Source organism: Scaptodrosophila lebanonensis, unplaced genomic scaffold, assembly GCF_003285725.1.
Source record: "Scaptodrosophila lebanonensis strain 11010-0011.00,11010-0021.00 unplaced genomic scaffold, SlebRS2 tig00000096-arrow-pilon, whole genome shotgun sequence".
Classification (NCBI taxonomy): Eukaryota; Metazoa; Arthropoda; class Insecta; order Diptera; family Drosophilidae; genus Scaptodrosophila; species Scaptodrosophila lebanonensis.
Window position 1 is genome coordinate 2,973,364 of NW_022060567.1, and position 14,656 is coordinate 2,988,019.

The 14,656-nt window shown below is 41.5% G+C and overlaps 2 protein-coding genes across 2 annotated transcripts; one reads left to right on the forward strand and one right to left on the reverse strand.

Moving 5' to 3' along the window:
- Positions 1-4,159: 4,159 nt before the first annotated feature.
- On the reverse strand, positions 4,160-6,561 carry LOC115627525 (inhibitor of growth protein 3-like). Its single transcript, XM_030523224.1, has 4 exons — positions 6,427-6,561; positions 6,268-6,339; positions 4,958-6,206; positions 4,160-4,895 (listed from the first exon to the last, which is right to left on the reverse strand). Exons 1-4 carry the CDS (start codon positions 6,452-6,454, stop codon positions 4,307-4,309), a joined length of 1,938 nt encoding a protein of 645 aa, XP_030379084.1. The 5' UTR covers positions 6,455-6,561; the 3' UTR covers positions 4,160-4,306.
- A 145-nt stretch (positions 6,562-6,706) lies between these two features.
- Positions 6,707-12,329, forward strand: LOC115627503 (DNA ligase 4-like). Its single transcript, XM_030523192.1, has 5 exons — positions 6,707-7,036; positions 7,092-8,182; positions 8,790-9,242; positions 9,414-9,557; positions 11,413-12,329. The coding sequence occupies exons 1-5, from the start codon at positions 6,730-6,732 to the stop codon at positions 12,238-12,240; spliced, it is 2,823 nt and encodes a 940-aa protein (XP_030379052.1). The 5' UTR covers positions 6,707-6,729; the 3' UTR covers positions 12,241-12,329.
- The last annotated feature ends 2,327 nt before the right edge of the window (positions 12,330-14,656 follow it).

The window sequence follows — 14,656 nt, forward strand, 5'->3', positions numbered from 1 at the left end:
TCGTTTTGGTGTACTTTTTAGAGCAAGTTCGCCACTCTTGTGCGGACATTCTCTTGACCGGACGCAAACACTATTTTTGGAGAAATTCGAACTCTTTGCCGGACACGAACCTGGTGTTAACGGATGCTGACATGCATAGAGACATCAAATTTAAAAAAAAAAAAAATCTCTCCTGGCCGGACGCGTCCCTTTTGGTAATGGACGTTTCAAATGCATGCAAAATAGTTTCGTATTTTTATAGCCTGTACCCAAAGGGTAAAAGGCTATATTAGTTTTGTGCGAATGTATGTAACACACAGAAGGAGGCGAGGCAGACCCCACAAAGTATATATATTATTGATCAGGATGACAAGACTAGTCGATATAGCCATGTCCGTCTGTCCGTCCGTCTGTCTGTATGAGCGCAACGATCTCAGCAACTACAATAGCTAGGATAACCAAACTTGACATTCAGGTTCCCCCAAGCCCTAGGCAGATCGAGTTTGTGTTTTTTTCTGATACACCCCCTTACTCCCCCGCAATTTGTGTTTTTTTCCATAACTCCCGTAATTCTTAGAACTTCGAACTCGAATTTGGCAGTCACATCCAGTTAGTGTGTCCGTATGCCAAGTTTCATCATGATAGGTTGATTAGAAAGAAAGTTATAGTCATATAACCGGGGCCAGTACCTGGGGAGCTTCCTTACACAGGAACTTGTTCACCAGTTGTTGGACCCTCAAGAAGAGGACTGAATTAAAGCCTTGCCTCTCATGGTTCTCCCCGTCGATGTTGAGCAGATCCCTCTTGTCCTGGATACGGTTCCACGCTGTCAGGGCAGAATTGATTGAGTTGACGAACTCCGCACCAATATCTCAAACGCGTTTAGCTCGTAGTTAAAAGACGCGACGCCCGGGGCCGTTACCTTTGTAGGCATCATCCTTCCTTCTTTCAAGGCCGCCAAGTTGATCAACTTCGCATCTAGGCCCTCGAGGAACTACGGGCTGGCGGAAACCCTGCAGCTGAAACCCTGACTCGGTGGTCGTTGCTCTTCGGGCTCGCGACTCGGGCTGCGGCTAGCCCCAATGGTCAGCGGCTGCTGGAACAACTCCAAGTATCTCTGGGCCTGCTTCCGAGTGTGCTCGTATAGCAGCAAGTACTCTCGCTCGGCTGGTAGCTCTTCTGTGGCTATCAGGGCGCTGTGACCCTCTTCGAACTCCTGTGTCAAACCTTGCAGCCGACGGGCCAGGTTTGGGTAGTACTCAGGTTTGGACTGCTCCCAGCCATCCTTCATGTAGTTAGTTATGAGCCGCTCAATCTCCTCGACTCTGCCTCGCTGTGCTTGTACAGCTTCAAACTTGGCGGTTTTCGACATCTTGTTAACGTTTTCTCTGAGTTACGTGCTCAGTGATTGTGATCTTGTATCAAGGATCACGTCGGGGTCACCAATGTTTATTCGCACACGTGCGGTAGTGCGAATCGGCAGGACGATTGTGGTCCTGACGTATTTAATTTAAAGGACGCTTGTGGTCCTACTGCTTCAGTGGACCCTCGTGGTCCAGTAGGTGCGAGTAACACCGGTTGTCCTGGTCGCGCTTGAGTGAAACGACGCAGGACGTTTGGTTCAGTTTCGTACTTAATAGTTCGTTGATAATTTGCGTACTGATTTTATTCTTAACAAGAGAGAACGCTACAGTCGAGCAAGCCCGACAGTGTAATACCCTATACCCAGGTAAACTTCCGTCACTGAGTTATATGCGCCCAAAGCAGCAGCAAAAAGAGGAAGAAGAAGAGCGAACTTGTTGCTGCAGTTTTGTGGGGGTTGTACTGGCGAGAATTTGTTTCGCTAATAACTTTTCTTAGAATTGACAGAATTGAATAAAATTTTAAACAACAGCAGATAATTATTTATAAATTATGTGTGCAATGTTTGGTTTAGGTACCATTTGAAATGTGGACGCTATTGACGAAATTCTGTCGCGGGGAAAATTAAAAAAAAAAAAAATAAACTCGTTCTTACTCGGACCTAGGAGAATCTGGATGCCAACTTTGGTTATTCTAGCTTTTATAGTTTCTGAGATCCTCGCGTTCATCCAGACGGACAGACGGACGGACATGTCTAGATCGATTTCTCTCGTCATGCTGATCAAGAATATATATACTTTATGGGGTCGGAGATGCTTCCTTCTGTATGTTACATACTTTGCACAAACCTAATATACCCTTTTTACCCTACGGGTACAGGGTATAAAAATCATGGCTTATATAGCCGTGCTTAAAACTAGCTTATGACTATTTACCATTTCTACATATGTATGTGTTGGCGGTTTCACAATAATGATGCGCAAGCATATACAAGTATTATGAGCTTAAGTATGCTTAAGTATATGGTGTCAGCTCAATTTGGCTCATAAACTTATATGTGCAGTGCACGGAACTATGACCTGTATCTGATTGTAAGTCTTATGCGGAATAATATCAGAATAATATATGTATAATTCCTGCTTATTATTATTGCTTATGTTGGCTGACCAGTGTCAATGCACCTGTAATTCGTGCGCGCGTGCAGACTAAACCATTATGGGTGTAAAGGTTTATGTGTGCTTATATGTATGGTATTACATTTTGTTTGAACGCTTTTCTTGGATTTTCGTAGATTATGTTGTAATTGGTTGAGGAAACGGCACAGCAGTTTATTTTAAGTTTTTTTTTATTAAGTCAAAGTGTACCTTTCCAATTTTATTTTATTTAAATGAATGTACAAGTATGTGTTTAATGTTAAACAATATTTTTCAATTATGGTATTACATTTTGTTTTAACGCTTATCTGGGATTTTCGTAGATTATGCTGTAGTTGGTTGGGGATCAAATCGGATCTAAATATCATTTAGCTGCCATCGAAATCAATTAAGGAAGCTTTTTGATATTTAAAGAACTTAAATGCAGAGAAGTACATTTGCAAGGGTATATAAGATCCGGGCCCCATCTCGCCACTGCACACTGGCCGAAAAAGCTAAAATTTGGGGCATTTAAAGAACAAAATCGAAAGTTGCTTGCTGGAAAAATGGATAAGATTTCTTGAACTCGTATTGCATGTGTCCTATCGGATTGGTCTAAATAAAAGGCAAGTGCGGGATGCAAATGAGAAAAATATTCAACATGAATTATGGAAGCAAATGGGACTGCACGTAGATCTCCCAAAACAAAACGGAAGCGGCAATTCCAATGAGTATTCGGAAATAACCAACTATTTTCCTCTATATTAGCATTTGATTAAAATATTCTTGAATGCTTCAAAACAATTTTAATTGCCATTTCTTGTGAGTTTGAAATAAGTCCGCAAAAGTTTCAAAGCTTCTGCAATATATGGAAAAGTATCCTTGGTATCCAATGTCACCGACCTTTCACAAGATCCCGGTCCATGGATCACAAATTATTTCTGTTTCTGCAGTTCCAGTCGGATAAATATTATAAACGTTACAGAATATCTCACGCACGCAAAAATACTCGTATCAATAATATAGACGATATGTTTCACCGAGCTATGGATTCTTCGGATCCGTTAATATCGAGCCTTCAAATAAATAAATCCCTCAAGAAAAACAAGGACAAGCTGCCGTCAGGAGTGATTGCCCTTTTAGCTGAGCCAGATTTTATTGCAAAAGAAGATACGATTAAATCTGATATAGACTCGGATTTGGATTATGAGAACCTACATTCCTCTTCATTTGCGTTAGAGGTTGAAGAAAGTTAATAAAAATATTGTTTTATGATTAAACATTTCATAAATTTTAAATAATAAATATACGTTAGTATCAAATTCATACCAATTTAATATGGTTGGATGGAAAAAAGTTCTTGTAGAAGCCCTAAGCTCCCAAGTGGAGTAAAAAGGAATATATAAAATAAATAAATATAATATAAATACAAAAATATATGGGAGATACGAGTGGGCGTGGTTCGATCAACCTAAAACATTTTAAATTGTTTTTATATTTTATTATAATCAACTGCACCAAATTGGAAGTCACTGCGAACCGCATTTTATTGTATACCTCAACTTTTGCTTTTTCGGCCAGTGTGCTTTAAAAAGGCACTGAAAAGACTATTTGTGGAATGTCCGACTGCTGATAAAAGCGATATCTTATGACATAGAAAAACGCAATATACATACACAGATGTATTTATGTGTTATGATTTGGTTGTATTTATCCGTAACTAACGACCACAGTAGACCACTTTTATTAGCATCCGCAATGAAGCGGGAAAAGTTGTGGAGGAGGCGAAATAAAAATAAATATGATTATAGCTATAGCATTGGCAATCGACATCAATTCTTGCGATTGCCACGACGACGCATGGAGGCCGTGCACTTCGGACAATACCATTTGCCTTTGGGAGGCTGGGTAATGCCGACACATGGGTAATGGAACCATTCGTAGGGACAAGCGTCGTTGTCGCAAGCAACCATGTCACCATAGCTGACCTGGTTGCAGGTGCAGTAGCGGGGCTCGTTCGGATCGTAGGACCATTCGCCCTCGTTTGTCTGCTCAACGACCAATCCATTTTCGCCAATCGTCAGATTAGCACCGGGGGCTATTGAAGTGCTAGGCATACCACCACCCATAGAGGTGGTACTTACGCCACCGCTGGCCACATTCGACACATTAGCTACGTTGCTGGATGGTGTAATCGTGGATGTGTGACCAGCAGCCGCTGTCACAGCTCCGGAAACTGTGCTCAGCGACAACGGATTGTGGCCCAAATTACCTATGGCAGTGGTGGCAGCGTTTGACAACATGTCCACAGAATCGACACTCATTGAGGATGAGGACGAAGCGATAGAGTTTCCGGAAGAGGAGTTGGCCATTGATTGTACCGCCAGCGTGTTGGTCATGGTAATACCGCTCCCCAGTTTCCTAAAACATTGCAGATCAGATTTAAATGTGACAAAGACATAAAGAACAATGTTTGAACTCACTTTTTCTGCTTCTTCTCCTGATGATGGTGGTGATGATGATGGGAGGTGCTGCTGCTAGCTCCACCTAATGCTGCCGAGCTGGGCTGAATGGTACTCTGCGCCGCTACCACATTAGCGGCTGTCCAGAATTCGTTATTACCGGCCACGCCGGCGCCATGTATTGCCTCATAGCTGGCCTTCAAGCTGGCTGTGCGTCGGCCCTGCTGCATTTGTTGGGTGGCCACGATGGCTTGGCTTGCGGCAGCTGCAATAGCACTCGAGGCGGCTCCCACGCCGCCTAATTGCTGGAGGTTGTAGCTTACTGTGCTGGTGCTGGGATGACTGGTGGAAGTGCCAGCATTGGTTGCAACAGCAGTAGCAGCTGCATTGCTCTGCAACACGCCATGTGCTGCCAAATTCGAGGATAACTGCCGGACAACTGTGGCACCGGCACCACCAGCGGTGGCAACTGGAACAGCGCTTCCAGCTACTGGCAAGGTGACATGAGTATTGCTGCTTCCCGTGCTGCTAATGCTGTTAGTATTATTAGTGCTGCTGCTCACATGATTTGCAGATGCATTGACGGCAGCAGCGCCGGCGCCAGCGTTGCTCACGGTTGGCAACGAATGATTTAAATTAACGCGTTTCTCCGGCAAGGGCACTGTGCAAATCGTTTCACGGCGCTTATCTAGCTTGCGATGGCGTGGATGACCCACAGCATTGCCGGATATCTGGGCGCTGGTCAAGCTGCTGAGAGCAGTAATGCCGGCGCCAGCACTGGAAACACTGGTACCGCCAACACTACCACCTCCGCCACCCAAGACGCTGGCAGTTCCCAGGCTTCCGCCGGAGCTTGTGAGGATGCCCGAGCTGCTGTTAAGACTCGTGGTCATTACACTGTTGCCGACGTTAGCGCCATAATAACGATTCTCTTTTTGATTAATGCTCATAAGCAAAGCTGTAGCCGCTGACGAGTTGTTACCATCGAGCTCCAAAGAGCGTTTCTCCAATATTTCAGTAATACCATTATTGTCAGCCTCCAACTCACATTTGAACTTAAAAAGCTCGCTGTCTAGGCGTCTCAAGTAACGCTCGACAAGCTCATGAATCTGTGTGGCTATGGCCACCTTTTCCTCAGCGTCCTCCATCACTTTGTAGTACTCACGGCGCAGGTTGTGGAATTCAGTATTGATGGACTCGTTTTGTAGTTCGCCGCGCTTGCATTGCTGGAAAAACAGACGGGACTTCTTGTCCAGCGAGTCCATATTATCTGCATAGAGAATTGGCGTGCATTCAACTAAAATTTTTGGTATTATTTGAACGCCACTTACTCTGCACAGCCAGATCGAGTTCGCGCATTTCTGTGAAGCGGTCGCGCAACTCTTGTGGTAGATGCTCAATCACTGGAATGATGTTGGTGTAAAAAATTACATATGTATGTGTTAAGGACATTGCGTTATAATGTACATATTGCCATTCGTATTACTTACTCTCCAAATAGTCCTCCAAGTATAGCATGGCGGACTTGCAGCTATTTTCTGCTTAGCTCAATAAATTGTAAAATGCGCACGCTATTTTATAAGCGTGTTAAAAAGAATGCAGCACCAACTAATGCAAAAAATTCATATGGATGCATGCAACCCTTAAGCTCACGAAATTGTTCAACAAAACACAAAATACCGAATTGGTATTTTCCGACATAGTGCTACCCAGTCATTGGCGCAGCTGTTTATCTAGTAATGTTTATGGTGAAATAACACAACATTGGATGATTGTTTGTATTCGAATGCATCATGGACATCAGCAGCACAATTAAGTTTCGGAACATTTGCAACATGTTTGAAAACATGAAAAATGCGAAAACCACGCAGCGCAAGGAAAAAATCTTGCATCGCTATTTCGAGTCCTTCTGCAGACATCGGATGGCCTTTCGCCAGCAGGCCGGCATATCAGACAATCATCCCGAGGATGGCAAAAGCAGCTTCTTTTCCGTGCTGCGTTTGCTAATGCCTGGCACAGACACATCGCGCGATAACTATGGATTACAGATCACAGCACTGGGACGAGTATATACGCGGGTGCTGCAGCTGGCCCGTGATTGTGAGTATTTAAAGGAGTTTTCTGCTTGGTTAGCTTATCCTGTACGTTTTATCAGCGCCAGATGCGATAAGCCTGCAACATAAAAGCTATACACCACATCGTGACTATGCCGATGTGGTCCATGCCGTGCTCAAGTCACGCTGCTTCAACAATCCAAGTGACCTGACGCTGCTGCAAATTCATGAAATGCTCGACATAATTGCCAATGAGGACACACAAAGTAAAGATCGGGAGCTGACGCGCTTCACCGAAGTGGCCTCGCCCTTGGAGCAAAAGTGGATGGTACGCTTGCTGCTGAAAACCATGAACCTGGGCATTGGAGAGCAGCGCATATTTGCACTCCTGCATCCCAATGCCCGAGATGTTTACCTCCGCTGCACAGATTTGGCGCGCGTTTGTAATTTATTGGCCGACAGAAAGCTATCGCCGGATGTTGTGGCGAGCACGGGCGACGATCCAAACAACGCCACAGGCACCAGCACCAGCATAAATTTCAATGCCGTTATTGCACCTTTTCATCAAATTCGTCCGATGTTATGCGAACGTTTTCCGGGCAAAATTGAGGAGCTAATGCAGTCAGACGTTCTCTATATGGAGATTAAAATGGATGGCGAACGCTTTCAGTTGCATTTTGCAAACAACCGCTTCAAGTATATTTCTCGCAACGGCGCCGACTTTACGCGAAACTTTGGTGACTCATACGAGCATGGCAATTTGACGCCCAAGCTGCGAACCTTGCTGCCTCTGGACATGCAATCGATTATACTCGACGGCGAAATGATGATCTGGGATAAAAATCAGAAGCGTTTCCGGGAGAAAAGCGAGAACAATGATGTGAAGCATTTGAGCGATGATGGGAGCTGGCAGCCATGTTTCGTGGTCTATGACTTGCTCTATATGAACGGTCAAAGCTGTCTGGATATGACGTATGTGCAACGCAGCTACAAACTACAAGAGTTGCTGACGGAACAGCAGGGAGTACTGCAGCTGATGAGGTCACGGAAAATTGGTTCGATCGAGGAATTCAATCGCATGTTTCAAGAAGTATTAGACTCCAAAGCTGAAGGCATTGTGATCAAAAAACAGAACTCCATTTACAGGCCGGGCGTACGTGTGGGTGGAGGCTGGTATAAGGACAAGGCGGACGTAAGTCATGAAAGCTAATCTCATTTTTTTTGTACTCAGAAAAATGGATGAGCTCTGAGAATGTGGATTGTGGGAGACAGCAGAGCGAATATTCTAACAAAACCAACTTTAATTCAGCTTCGAATAGACATACACGTTTTGAGTAAAGGGTTTACTCATTTCATTCAACATCATACTAAAAATAATTGAAACTAAGTAGTATCAGAGCCATGCTTTGTTAATTATCGTGGTATCATCAGCATAAACCTATACTTGCTCCATTCGAATGTGATTTGTAAGTTTAGCTCCTAACATGATAATTCTTATAGCTATGTTTTATATTAAAAGAACTTACGAATATTTGTGCTCAGGTAACGTAAAGGTGCAGAGACATTTGGCATAAATATTACTCTTAGCATTGCATGTGCTGTGAGAAGAGTGTGTATTCTAGAAGGTCTTCTCATTAATAAGATGAACGTCCATGAATTGGGCTGCCTTGTTAGACATCCACTTAACGTTTAAATGATTTTTAAAGAAGACGTAGAGCTCTCCACCTCCATTTGGCAGATTAGAATTATTGCATTTTTATTTGTTTGCATTTAATAACAATCCACAAATTGCTTTGCAGTACATCAACGGCCTGACCTCTGAATTCGATTTGCTCATCATAGGCGGCTTCTACAATCGCAAGCGCACCTTCATAGAGTCATTCCTGCTGGGCGTGCTCAAGCCCAGCACGGGTCCGGCGGGACGCAATGAGGTGTACAGTGTGGGCCGGGTTAGTAACAATACCCAGCAACGCTCGGTGTTGAACGATTCATTGAAAAGGCATTGGCATGATTGCAAACAAGAGCCACCTCCGATTTGGTACAAATACAAAGCCGGTGACGTCAACGGCAGCCCTGATGTCTGGATCGACCCATGTAATTCAACCATATTGCAAGTGAAGGCCACTGACTTGGTGCCGTCGGCCGCTTTCTTCACGCCCAAGTCCTTGCATTTTCCCCGCACTCAATTGGTGCGCCACGACAAAGTTTGGAATGAGTGCATGACGCTGCAGGAGTACACGCAGCTCAGCCAGGTGAGTCCCAATTATCTCTTCTTCTTGACTGGATAGGGCCATACTAGATATAATGCAATACTTTTAAATTTTTTCTGAAAGGATCACACACAGCCCAAATATAGAAATATACTCGTATAGCCATTTGCATGACAAATTTCAATGCTATCAAATGTTTTTCCTATAATACAGGGTCACGTTGCAGTCAAGAAAATAACGAAGCGTTCCCTGCGCTTGGAGGACTTTACAGCCGAGCGCAAGCGTCAAAAGCTGACACCGGCCCAGCGTGCGAAACTGGGTCTGGCCGCCTACGAGAAGCGTTACGATGCAGAGAAGGTGAGTGAGAGTCCCAAATTGAAACATTTAAGCACTATATTTGAGCGATTGTCACAGTATACGCACAAGGACTTCCATTAAAATACTGCAGTTTGATTTGTCTTATGGCTTACAAATTCTTCGGAAGATTCGTATAGTCATTAGACTGGAGAACACTCCTAAAATCTTCAGTGGGAGCATTTAAATACTCCAAGAGTCAACATTTTGCTCCATTTAAGGTTAGGTCCCCATCGTCGGTTATACATTCAATAAGTTACTTAAATGCGTTTGCAAGATAAAGAAAGTTCTGATACTTCTAAGACGTATCTCCATTCTTCTTCTAAGACGTATCTCCATTCTTCTTCTAAAACGTATCTCCGTTATATTCATTTTTTTCAGACTCAATAAAAATATTATTATTGTAAACCTACTGATAAAGAATGTGAACCCTCCATCAAAATTTTTAAAAGAACTCTTTTGTAAAGAAGTGCCACTGATATAAGAATATTTTAGAGGAACTGCTCTGTTTCAATACTCTGCCATGAAAGCGGGCTAGCGATATTCCCTATTTCCCTATATATAGCTGTCCCTCTCTTAACTCAAGCACCATTCCTATGAAGGGTGTTCATGCAGGGTCTTCATATTTTACCATTATATCTACCCAGTTATACAATTAATAATGAATTGTTGTTTCACTTAATTGTTGATCTCCTCCAGTTCTTGACTAATTATGGCCAAATGTGACTATTCTATGAAATCGAATTATAGATTACGTGCGCAGTGGTTTAGGTAGCTTTTGAAATGTGGACGGTATTGAAATTCTGTAGCGGGGAGAGGGGGAAAACTAAAAAAAATAAAATAATTGCGTATCAAAGTCGGCCTTATCTGTTATATGGCAGCTATATGAATTAGTGGCCCAAACTAAACCAAAATTGTTATGTCGCCTTAGGGGGATATGCGTAGAAACTAACATTGGGGTAAATATCTTAATATTTCGAATCTATGCCAAAAAATTTGGATTTGGGACCAGTGTGCACTGTTGAAAGCTGGGAATATTTTGAGCTATCGAATGAAAGCCTTACATGGGGCTTTAATTAACCTTTGTATGCTAACAAAAATCAAGGTCTGGATTATATATATTATAGTCAGATGATCTCAAGAAATATTTTGAAATTATACACAATAGGGACAGCAGCTTGCAATATCTTCGTGAACAAAGATCGAATTGTTTTAGTCTATGTTGGAAAGTTTGTGCCATAAAAAGAACAAAAAAAAGAATTTTCTCTGCCATCGTCCAATGAGATTCAATTTTGATATTCAGGCATTTGTACTGATATATATTTTTTTAATTTGACAAAAAAAAAATTTTAAATTCCCATACAGGAAAGTCTCGAATATAAAACAAACCCAGACCTGAATGCCATTTCCAATAAAAGTCGTGCATAATAATAAAAGAATATATTGTTGAGAAACTGTTGGCAATTCAGATATTCTGGATCTGGTTCCGTTCGTTTGAAATTTGATTGTATATTTAAAGAAAGACCTCTATTATTTAAAAACTCAAAACTTTCCGTATTTAGTCAGTGTGTCTGAAATAACGACCTTAATTTATGTTTTATTTAAGCGGAAAGACACTCTGGTTCTCTTTATTGTAAGCATCTTCCTTCCTTTTTAAAAAATATTGTCGAATGGATTTTGAACATAGAAGCAATTGCTCTCATGTTAAATATTGAAACCATGCAGGCAGTTGACTGTGTATTTAAGAGGCAAAAGATTCAATGAAGCGGCTATGGGGAACTCATAAAACTTAGTCGTTTTTTTTACCATATATAGTAAATAAAAATACGAGTAATTATTCTTGGATTCTATTTTACAGTTGGAGCCTATCTCGAAACTACTCGAGGGCATCACATTCTGCATACTGACCGGTTCGCCAAGACGGCGTCAAAGCAAACAGTCATTGCAGGAGCTGGCGGGCCGCAACGGAGGCAACATAGTGGAGAATCCGCTGCCCAATGACGAGAACTGTGTTTGTGTGGCCGGCGATATTACCTGGTATGTGGAGCTGCTTATCAAACAGCAGCCGCGCACCAACAACATTGTGAACATGGATTGGCTACTGCGCGTCTGCGAGCAACAGGAGCTGGTAGTGCGTCCCAAGGACGTGGTGGCGGCCACAGAATCCCTGCACAAAGAATTGACGCAGCACTATGACAAACTCGGCGACTCGTATACGAAGGCTATTTGCAGTGTTTCGGAACTGGTGGAAATTTTGAATGACATCGATGATGCTGCGCTGCAGGCTGCCGATATAGATGAGCAGCAATTGGCCGCCTTTGAGGCGAGCTTGCTCAGCAAAAGCGACGGCCATTTCTTTCGTAATTGCTATGCTTTCTTCTACACTGAGGCAGACGATGGCAATGATGTCAGGCTGGAGTTGGCGAAGCTGCGTTTCATGCGTCATGGCGGCTTGGTGTACAGCCTGCAGGACCTGTCCAGTGCAAGCCAAAAAGGTCGCCTGACCCACATATTTGTCGAACTGAACAGATGCAATCAGGATGTATTCCAGCAATGGATATTGGAGCAACACCTAAGCCATTTGCCAGCTCTAAGCACACAGTGGATTACACAATCGCATAGCGAGCGACGTATCCTGAACACACAACCGTACCTTTTGGCGACAACGTCTCAGTTGGCTCTTTAGTATATTGTTGTATATTTTATGTTATAATTAACTAAACATTTTTGTTTAAAAACATGTTGGAATAAAAAAGTATTGAGTGTTAAAGTGGGCATGGAATTTGTGTTACGTTCGTTATAAGTTGAAACTAACAAGAGAGAACGCTACAGTAGAGCAAGCCCAGCAGTGACATTACGGGAGTTATGGCAAAAATACGAATTGCGGGGTAGTGGGGGGCTGCATCAGAAAAAGAAAAACACAAACTCGTCCTTTCTCGGACTGAGAGAGAATCTAGATACCAAATTGGTTATTCTAGCTCTTATAGTTTCTGAGATTCTTGCGTTCATACAGACGGGCATGGCTATATTGACCCGCCTTGTCATCCTGATCAAGAATATATACTTTGTGGGGTCTGCCACGCCTCCTTCTGGGCGTTACATACATTCGCACAAAACTAGTATAGCCTTTGACCCTTCGTGTACAGGTTACAAAAATCACAGTGTCTGGAAATTCAATTGTACGACAGTTGCGAAATTCTATTTTTTTTTAAGTATTTTATATAGAGCAAGAATTTGTTGTAAGATAAATTTCAAGTTTATCGGCGATGTCTGAGCAGATCAATGGTTTCAGAATGATGATTCAAGTTCAAGGAACTGCAATCAGTAAACTAGATTGTTTTGAGCGAATTCATTAAAGTCCAGACTAATAGCTAATTAGTCATGTTTTTTATGGAACACTACAAGTATTGAATGATAATAATAATGATAACGATAATCTGCCAATAATTACAGTCACAATCGCCTAAAACCAGATATCAGCTCGATAGACGAAATTCGGAAGATTAGTTTTACTACCTACATCGACCATAATTGCCATAAAATTTAGAAAATAAAACGAAGAAAATAAGCGTATCATAGTGCTTTTGTAATTTGTTCGATGTTTTTATTTCTTTTACACTGAAAACGTTAAAAGCTAAAAATGAATTTTTAATAAAAAAAACCAAAACTGTCTTTTGGGCCAAGAAATCGGGCCAACGGGATTAACATCTTAAGCTTCTTTCAAATTTAACTTCAGTAAAGTAAGCCCATTTGGTAAAATTTTGAAGCAGTTGTGATCGGAAGCGGCAGGAATGTAGAAGAAAAATGTTCGAACATACAGGTGTATTATATATGTCTTCTACAACTCGATTTATTTTTTTAAATGAAACTTCTTATCTGAGTGATTAAAATGCTGGATCGGCAACCTTTTCTGTGACGAAACCAATAGCACAAACAGCTGGAACAGAATTTAAATTATGAATACTAACAAAAATTGGGGTTACACGATCCTACTGTAAAATAATATTGCAATCGGTAGCAGTTAAGTGCCTTCTGCTTATTTACGTCTACCTGGTAGGTAGGCCTCCATTTCTTGTGGTTTTCGAGTTTTTCAGAAATATTTGTAATGCAAAATAGAACTGCGTTGTCTAAGGCTCTTGAAAGCTAGATCGGCAACCATCGGTGATGGCGGGTTATTTATCTAGTTTGTTGCGGGTTTAATGGCTATTTATAGCAGTTTTTCTAGCCATTTCCTAGCGAATTTTCCATCTATTTTTAGTGGGTTTTCTAGACTGGTAGTTTTTTTTAGCGGATTTTCTACCATTTTGTCTAGTTACTTTTAATTGGTCTTTGTTTTTGCTATTCCAATCAGGTTTTAGACCATTTCTTAGCTCGATAACCTACCAGGCCGGTCGCTTGTCGCCTTTTTTGAAACTCTTAAAGAAAAGTATTTTGTAAGCCGTTTGTGGCATCAAGTACTGTCCCATCAACCAATGAGAATTTGTGTTGTAACATTCGATTTAGTTCTTTCGTATTTTATTCACATGTATTTGTAAAATATAACAAACAGCTTTCCATCAACATTATGCAAAAACAAAAAAGAGACGAAAAGTACTGCCGTTTAACTGTTTTTGTACATCTGTTGCTGTTTCATTCGAATGTTCGAACTCCGTATTTCTTGACATTTTGAACGCACATTAATAACAATTTTCGATTAATACAGTTGTTGATTTCATTGTGCTTTTTTGCGCTTTGCAATAAGGACATCAAAAATACATTCATTTATAATCATTTTTTGTGTATATATGTATATTTTCTGTATATATGTATATATATATATATATTTATATATTTGTATGTTTGTAACTCATTCACTGACTATACGCGAAGGCCGCTCTTTAGTTCCAACAGATACGCTTTTATGAGTGTATATTGTTTATATTTTGTATCTTGTTTTTTTCGAGTACATTTTTAGACTCTCTTGCGTCTTTGCTCCACTTATGTATTTATTTAATGCCATTTATTAACCTTATCAAGACAAGAAAAAAAACACATTTACATATATACTTTGTATTGAGAAATATGCAATCTCTGAGATTGTGTAACACATATGCAAAACACTT

What these genes read in the sequence shown, in the direction of transcription:
- LOC115627525 (XM_030523224.1), bottom strand. Translation starts at nt 6,454, where the DNA reads ATGCTATACTTGGAGGACTATTTGGAGA. An exon ending in CTTGGAGGACTATTTGGAGA is followed by an intron (nt 6,340 to 6,426) that starts GTAAGTAATACG and finishes ACATCATTCCAG; the next exon opens with TGATTGAGCATCTACCACAA. An exon ending in CAGGAGAAGAAGCAGAAAAA is followed by an intron (nt 4,896 to 4,957) that starts GTGAGTTCAAAC and finishes GCAATGTTTTAG; the next exon opens with GAAACTGGGGAGCGGTATTA.
- LOC115627503 (XM_030523192.1), top strand. Translation starts at nt 6,730, where the DNA reads ATGGACATCAGCAGCACAATTAAGTTTCGGAACATTTGCAACATGTTT. An exon ending in AGTACACGCAGCTCAGCCAG is followed by an intron (nt 9,243 to 9,413) that starts GTGAGTCCCAAT and finishes CCTATAATACAG; the next exon opens with GGTCACGTTGCAGTCAAGAA. An exon ending in AGCGTTACGATGCAGAGAAG is followed by an intron (nt 9,558 to 11,412) that starts GTGAGTGAGAGT and finishes TCTATTTTACAG; the next exon opens with TTGGAGCCTATCTCGAAACT.